General features: G+C 43.7%; 1 protein-coding gene across 1 annotated transcript in view; it reads left to right on the top strand.

Moving 5' to 3' along the window:
• Positions 1–6,976: 6,976 nt before the first annotated feature.
• immt (inner membrane protein, mitochondrial (mitofilin)) overlaps positions 6,977–7,946 on the top strand; it is a 29,636-nt gene continuing 28,666 nt past the window's right edge. Inside the window, exons 1-2 of the mRNA XM_056601247.1 lie at positions 6,977–7,166; positions 7,804–7,874. Of these exons, the coding sequence (XP_056457222.1) occupies positions 7,125–7,166; positions 7,804–7,874 (113 nt within the window). The 5' untranslated portion in view covers positions 6,977–7,124. The remainder of the gene's footprint in view (positions 7,167–7,803; positions 7,875–7,946) is intronic.

Here is a 7,946-nt window from a genome sequence, read left to right as displayed (position 1 = left end):
AATGGAGTAAATGTAAACATGCACACCATTTGAGAAAAAGTAAATGGTTGGAAACAAATAACGTGACAGCTGAATGAAAAGCGCAAAGCATTACTAAAAATGCAGAAATCGAAAAGGAATAACTGACGAATCTGAAAGGTCAAATGTATGACTGTCACACTAAATTTGTACCGGCTGCCAAATTTGTACCGGGCGCGTCATCAATACGTAATCCATTCCCGCGTCGAATGACGTGAAAGGTTCACGAGCATTCGCGAACCTTCTATCTAGCGATCCGTTATCTGTATTGTGCTATTTCGTCCTTGACCTGCTTTAAACACTCAGTTTACTTGCTAAATTTGATTAAACAATGAAATACAATACAAATATAAAGTAAAAACAAGTGTTATCTAGCGATCCGTTTTCTGTATTATGTTATTTTGTCTTTGGCAACATGAGCGCGAATGTTTTTTGAAACCCGCTTTAAACACTCAGTTTACTAGCTAAATTTGATTAAAAAATGAAATACAATACAAATATAAAGTAAAAACAAGTGTTATCTAGCGATCCGTTAACTGTACTATGTTATTTTGTCTTTGGCAACATGAGCGCAAATGTTTTTTGAAACCTGCCCGGCAACGGACGACGCGATCATCTGTTGCAGGCAGGTTTGGAATGGATTACGTATGGATGACGCGCCCGGTACAAATTTGGCAGCCGGTACAAATTTAGTGTGACACCTGCACTACTGAAAAATCTGAAAGGTCGAATGTATTGCAGTGACGAATCTGCCGATGTGAAATAAACTAATTCGATCCTTTTTGGTGTGGTGGTCTCGTGCTACTGTATGACTCGGAGAGTGGTAAATGTTCAACAACGTGGTTTATTCTAACAGAGACACAAGGTAAACGGCCTTGCGTTCTGGAGGTGGTTCGTGAAGTGTCCCATGAGGCATCTGACTATGCCAAGCAGGCCACTATCTGGCCCTAGAATGGCGCGGTAAAAGTGCAAAACCGCACGGAATCCGTACGGATTCTGTGCGGTTTGGCAGGAATTCCGTACGGAATCCGTACGGTTTTTGAATGACTAATAGCCGCGACTATTAGTTATTCACTCCGGCTATTAGGTATGCAGAACGAGCCCCTCCCTCTTCTTTGCTTGACCACTAAGTTTGAAGGCTGTCTAACCAATCAGTGAAGAGAAATACCAGACTAAAGTAACGCATTGTCGAGAGCTGCAGTGCCTCCATGTTTCGCCGTAACATAATAATAATAATAATAATACATTTAATTTAGAGGCGCCTTTCAAGACACCCAAGGTCACCTTACAGAGCATATAGTCATCATACATTTTTTTAAAAACAAGACATTGTGGAAAAAATAAATAAATAAACATAAGCAATAAGAAATAAATAAAACAAAAACAAGACAGTTAGACGTTGTGTGCGAGTTTGAACAGGTGAGTTTTGAGTTGTGACTTGAAGGTTGTAATGGTGTCTGACTGTTTTATGTGTGGGGGGAGGGAGTTCCAGAGCCTGGGTGCTGAACAGCTGAATGACCGGGCACCCATTGTAGTGAGTCGTGATGTGGGGATACATAGTAGTCCAGCAGAGGTTGAGCGGAGGGAGCGGGAGGGAGTGTATTTTTGGAGGAGGTCGCAGAGATAACTGGGGGCTAGGTTGTGGAGAGCTTTGTAGGTGAGGAGTAGGGTTTTGTATTGGATGCGGTAGTGTACTGGGGGCCAGTGAAGTTGAATGAGGACAGGGGTGATGTGGTCAGATGATTTGGTGCGGGTGATGATCCGGGCGGCTGAGTTCTGAATGATCTGCAGTCTGTTGATGAGTTTGGTGGGGAGTCCGGTGAGGAGGGCGTTGCAGTAGTCTATGCGTGATGTGACAAATGAGTGAACTAGGATTTCAGTGCTGGATTGGGTCAGTGATGGGCGGAGTCTGGCGATGTTGCGGAGGTGGAAGAATGCAGTCCGGGTGATGTTGTGAATATGGGGTGCGAATGAGAGGGTGTTGTCCAGGATGACGCCGAGGCTCTTGACTTTGGAGGAGAAGGGTACTGGGAATCCATCGATAATTATGAGTGGAGCTGGGGTGTGTTGTGATTTAGTGAGGGTGGATTTGGATCCGATGAGCAGGGCCTCAGTCTTGTTTCCATTGAGTTTCAGGAAGTTCCTGCTCAACCAGCTCCGGATCTCTTCCAGGCACGTGATGAGGGAGGAGTGGGGGATGGCAGCGGTGGGTTTGGTGGAGATGTAGACCTGTGTGTCGTCAGCGTAGCAGTGAAAATGGACCCCATGGTGACGGAGGAGTGTGCCCAGCGGGAGGAGGTAAGTGGTGAAGAGGAGTGGACCCAAGACTGACCCCTGGGGGACACCCAGTGAGACACCTGAACACCCAGACTTGTGGTTGCTTAACATAAAGCTGTGTTGTCTTTACTAGTTCCACTACAATGTAATGACCACCACTAGCTAGTGGAAAATACATTTGTGTCTAGTACAGTGATATATTTGTATATGTTAGGCTATATATTGAGATGGCAGTGTGCGAAATACCCGTCAATATACCCGCCCCCCCTCGTGGCTCAATGGTTGAAAAAGCGTGCTAAAGTGCCCTTCAAGAGTGTCGAAAACGAGAGGAAATGCCTTATTGGCTGCCCTTTTCACATGCAAAACATGATTAGGTGCCCGCTAGGGTGCTCCTTCATACAATAAATTATGATGATGTGCCCTCTAGAACAAGAAAATTCAATGACGTGCCTTAATGAGTGCCCTTATAGTCCCCTTCTGCCCGTTTGGTGCCCTTTTAGTGCCCCCTTTAGTACCCTGATAGTGCCCTTCTGCCCGTCTGGTGCCCATAGTGCCCTGATAGTCCCCTTCTGCCCGTCTGGTCCTTCAAGTGCCCGTCTGCCCATCTGGTGCCCTTCTAGTACCCTGATAGTGCCCTTCTGCCCGTCTGGTCCTTCTAGTGCCCTTCCAGTGCCCTTCTAGTACCCTGATAGTGCCCTTCTCCCCGTCTGGTCCTTCTAGTGCCCTTCTAGTGCCCTTCTAGTACCCTGATAGTGCCCTTTTGCCCGTCTGGTCCTTCTAGTGCCCTTCTAGTGCCCTTCTAGTACCCTGATAGTGCCCTTCTGCCCATCTGGTCCTTCTAGTGCCCTTCCAGTGCCCTTCTAGTGCCCTTCTAGTGCCCTGATAGTGCCCTTCTGCTCGTCTGGTCCTTATAGTGCCCTTCTAGTGCTCTTCTGCCCGTCTGGTGCCCTTCTAGTGCCCTTCTGCCCGTCTGGTGCCCCCATGGTTGAAAAAGTGTGCTTAAGTGCCCTCTATGGTAGTGAAAATTAGAGAAAGTGCCTTATTGGCTGCCCTTTACACGTGAACAAAAATGTATGAGTGCCCTAGGTTGCCCCTGATGATGATGATGTGCCCTTTGGAGCAAGAATATGGCAAACCGAAAAAAACATGTTGTGGTTAGCTATCGAGGTGCAGACGTTCCTCTCTTTGGTAGCTGACGAACGGGGAATGGGAGGCGTTGCTTTCATGTGGCGTCGCCATGACAAACAGCTACATCGAGTGGTACTTAAATCTCCACTGGATAACGAAGCAAAAAGCGGATTAAGAGTATGTCAGTACCCATAGTGGAAAAGCTCAATTAGATGCCAAGTTAGAAAAACTTAATATTTTCAGTTTGTATAATCCGTTTAAAATGTATATACATTTTTTGAGCGTTCAAGATCATTCAAGTGTAGGTCATTTCATGCAAGAGAGACGATAATGGTCAGCTATCACCTCAACATGAAGGAAAACTTCCTTAAATGTTTCCGTAGCTGGCTGTCAGCGGTCAAAGACTGTATGGTAGCGGCACATTGAATTTTCTCCAGTCTAATTTTTACTTAAATGTTAGTATAGATGAAAGCAGTAAGGCATCCTCCTTTCTTTGGCTAAAATGTGAAAGTGCACAATGACGTGCACAACTCATTTTGGTGTTTATAAAGTCGCTAGAATAAGGGGAAACAGTGTCTTTGAAGCAAATTTTTTCTGGGGGAGGACCCCCAGACCGCCCGTTTCAATTATGAGCCCAACTATTCTTTTAAGTGCTACATGGAGATGTAACAAGTGCCCCGAATGGGACCTTCAAGGCAGCGCTTGCTAAGGTTAGGGGATAGGACCTTCCAGGCAGCGCTGCCTTTAAGGCTCCGTTGGGGGAACAAAACACCATCAAGTTAGAAAAGCCACTGTGTCCGCTGGTGGGGCCCCATGTTGTCCAGAATGTGCCCTTTTTATTTCTTCGCCCCTGCCCTTCAAACAGTCTGAGTCCGCCACTGAGCCTACATATCCGCAACAATGCGCAACAATCAGTTCATTGCGTCTATCTTCTGTTTGGCGCACATGGCTAATTTGCATACTTGCACAGGACTGTCGGCTCCGCTTGTCAAAAAAATAGAACGTATTTGTGAATAAATGCTTTGAATTCTGAATACTGGACTTGGTGAGCTTAAATAGGCTACATTTAAGTGACCTTTAGTGAGATGGCCTAAAACGGAATACAAATGAATTATTTGGAGGACTTATAGCCTACTGAAGTATTTTTAACAGTGTGTGGAATCTACAGCTGATCACTTTCACTGGCTAAGCAAAATGAATCACGAACAGTTGAACCTCTGAATTGATCCTGAAAGCCTATTTCCTAGAATAATTCATTTGTATTCCGTTTTAGGAACCAAGTGAGACCATCTTGGCATCCCCTGAGTGGTAATCCTCCTCCTTGAAATGCGCGCTGCAAATTCTTGAGTACGCGGTAACAGAGCTAGCTGAAAAATCTGCCCGCCTAACCTTGACAAATTGCACCCAGCTTCGGAGGATCCCTTTGTCCTTAGGGAAGCAATGGACCCTATGTCCAATTTTGCTGGAGTTGTTGCCCCCGCCACAAATACAGTAGAAAACCATTTTATCTACTTATATATCTACTCTATCTATCTATCTATCTATCTATCTATCTATCTATCTATCTATCTATCTATCTATCTATCTATCTATCTAGGCTATCTCTAGGCTATCGCTAGGCTATCTCTAGTCTATCTCTAGGCTATCTCTAGGCTATCTCTAGGCTATCTCTATGTATTTACTTATATAATCTGACACTGTCACTCTCTCACTAGCGGCTTCGGCTGTCGTCCAAAAGCGGAGTACCTTACGTGACGTCATGCAATGCATTGTGGGAGAAATACGAATCATCGCTAACCTGTCTAACCTATAATCGCTAATCGCTATTATAACCACTTATATACCACCTACTTTTCCTTATATTTATTTTTTGTGATACCCTACAACATCAAATACAATGGATAATTGTTTATATGTTTATTACCAACTAGAAAATGGCCAGAAAATAAAAAAATAAAAACCTGCACCATGCCCTTTAACTTGAGAAGGAGGTGTGCAGCTGAAAAGAGTCGTAGTGAAACAAATGTTGTTTGTTTCGACCTGGCATCCGAGAGGGCCTAGTTCATATGGAGCCAGTTTCCTGCCATAATTCAAACTTGAAAAAAAAAGTTTCAAAGGCTTGTAAGTCTGGGTTTGAAAACTCAACACCTTGTAAAAAAGGTTTTGCAACACTGAAAGAAGAGATTATAACCTGAAAAAATTTCAAACATCTGTAAACATGATTTTGCGTTATATTTTATCTTCTTCATAATTTTCACCAACACATTTTCAAAGTATTTTTTTTTTCACAAACATGTTTTCAAAGTTCAAACAATATCACCAGCGCATTTGCAGAGTTTCAAATTTGGCACTGTTCTAACAGTGTATTTCATTGCTTCCCGGTTTTGAAACCTTGTAAATGGGATTCTGCAAACAGGTGTTCATACATTGAGGCATACGTTTTGAAAGGTTGATAATTTATTTTTAAAAACTTGTAAAGGTGTACGTTTACTCCATTGCAATGTATTTTTTCAGAACGGACTTTTCGGCACTGACTTTTCAGAGATTTGACCACACAGGGGCAAGCTTTGAGTCACGTGAATATTGGCAGAGTTCTGTCTCGCATTCGTTTTGAAACTCCTGACAGTCAAAGTCTGAAGAAAAAAAAAACGTGACCATTTAGCTCTAAACCTATTGGTTGCTCTCGACTGACGTACATTCCAATCACATGTGCCGTTCACCGGGCTGTGCGTGATTGACAGTGCTCTGCCGATGACAAGAATGTGATTGGAATGTACGTCAGTACATTCCAAGGGGTCAGACAACTATCATACCGTCACAGTCCACCGCCCAGACTCCCCCATCCGCCAACACCCGCATGGGGGATAAGGGAGGGACGAAGGATGTACATGTGCCCCATGTGCCGGGCGTTCACCGGGCTGTGCGTGATTGACAGTGCTCTGCCGATGACAAGAATGTGATTGGAATGTACGTCAGCCGAGAGCAACCAATAGGTTTAGAGCTAAATGGTCCCGCCCCAGGAACGTTTTTTGTTCAGTCTTTGGCTGAATCCGAATACTTAGTACATACTATTTCTGTTCAGTGTCTACTACTTGACGTTACTACACTTGACAGTGTAGTACTGTCTACAGCTATAACCTATAGAGTGGCGAAGTCACGCCCGAAAATTGGAGAGAAAATAATTATTTTCTGGTCCCAGTCTTTATATGCCCTGGATTACACATATGTTGTTTGTGGATTTAAATGATAATTTTTCATGCAAATAAAACGAAAAATGTTCGTGAAGAAGTTTGATAATTTTAGGTTTTATGTGAGGCCGCTTTGTGAACTACAGCTCTTCGCTGCTCTCGACGCATATGATATACGTCACCACAACCGCACTTGGAACTCGGCACAGAGATGGCGATCTCTCTGCTCCACTTCACCACTTTTTTTCAAGGCGAGGATAAAAGCCTAGAAAGAGGTGAAAACCACTATAAGTCGGGGCATGTGGAGAGTTTTAGTTATGTGGCATCTCTGTGCCGAGTTCCAAGTGCGGGTGTGGTGACGTATATCATGCCTGGTGACGTCAGGTTGATATCTTTAACTGCGCATGCGTGTGTGGCAGTGTCCCCCTCCGGACGTGTGTCCTAAAGATTGCAAATGATATATTATTGTTGAGAAATTTAACCCATAACAGAATACAATTGAAGGTGAATACAATGCTCCGACTCAGTGTAAGAGCAGCTGATGCTGCAGCCCGGGTAAGTCTTTGATTTTTTTGTAGAACGTCAGCCTGATCGCTGCTCGCTAGCACGTTGACAGAGCCTCGTCCAAAGGCCTGGTGCTAATGCCCACTGCGGTACCGTTAGAGATTACATGGAGACATAAAACATGACGTCCTCATATTTTATATCCATGAGAACTAAGCTGCTGCCAAATTGAATTGTATTTGTATAGATAACCAGATAGCAGAATGCATAGCCAGGGACCTTCTTCCATGCAGGGGTCACTGGTAGCCACAGTGTCACTGGGACCAAAATACAAGAGGCCTGATAAATAGAAGTGAATACAAGCTGCAAAAGATGGTCAAACATTATTAACACTAAAAACCCTCTGAAGGCATTGACCAAAATGATAAAATGACTACTCATAGGATCTACTTAAACCGACTTGTGTTAACGTTGAAATTCGGCTAGGTGGGGACATTACACCCCTCCCCTCCCTTTGGGGACTCACCTTTTGAATGAAATTAATTAATAAATACAAAATAAAAGGGAAATATACAAATAATCTACAAATGATAAATAACGCATCAGCTTGTCATTCTTTTTGGGCGTCTAGTCATTTATTTATTTAGCTCATGTTGAATATTTATTATTTGTGTTTCTCCATCTTCAGAGGCGACTCTGCCAAAGAGGGCCGCGGATCATTCTTCAACATTCTCGACCCTATACAGAAGGAAATACTGGGTAAGTCCGTACAAAAGCACACCTCCACCACTAAATAAAATGAATGCATTTTTTTTTTTTTGTCTCATACCA

This window comes from Gadus chalcogrammus, chromosome 10 (genome assembly GCF_026213295.1).
Source record: "Gadus chalcogrammus isolate NIFS_2021 chromosome 10, NIFS_Gcha_1.0, whole genome shotgun sequence".
Taxonomy (NCBI): Eukaryota; Metazoa; Chordata; class Actinopteri; order Gadiformes; family Gadidae; genus Gadus; species Gadus chalcogrammus.
This window is presented reverse-complemented; position numbering and strand designations above follow the sequence as displayed.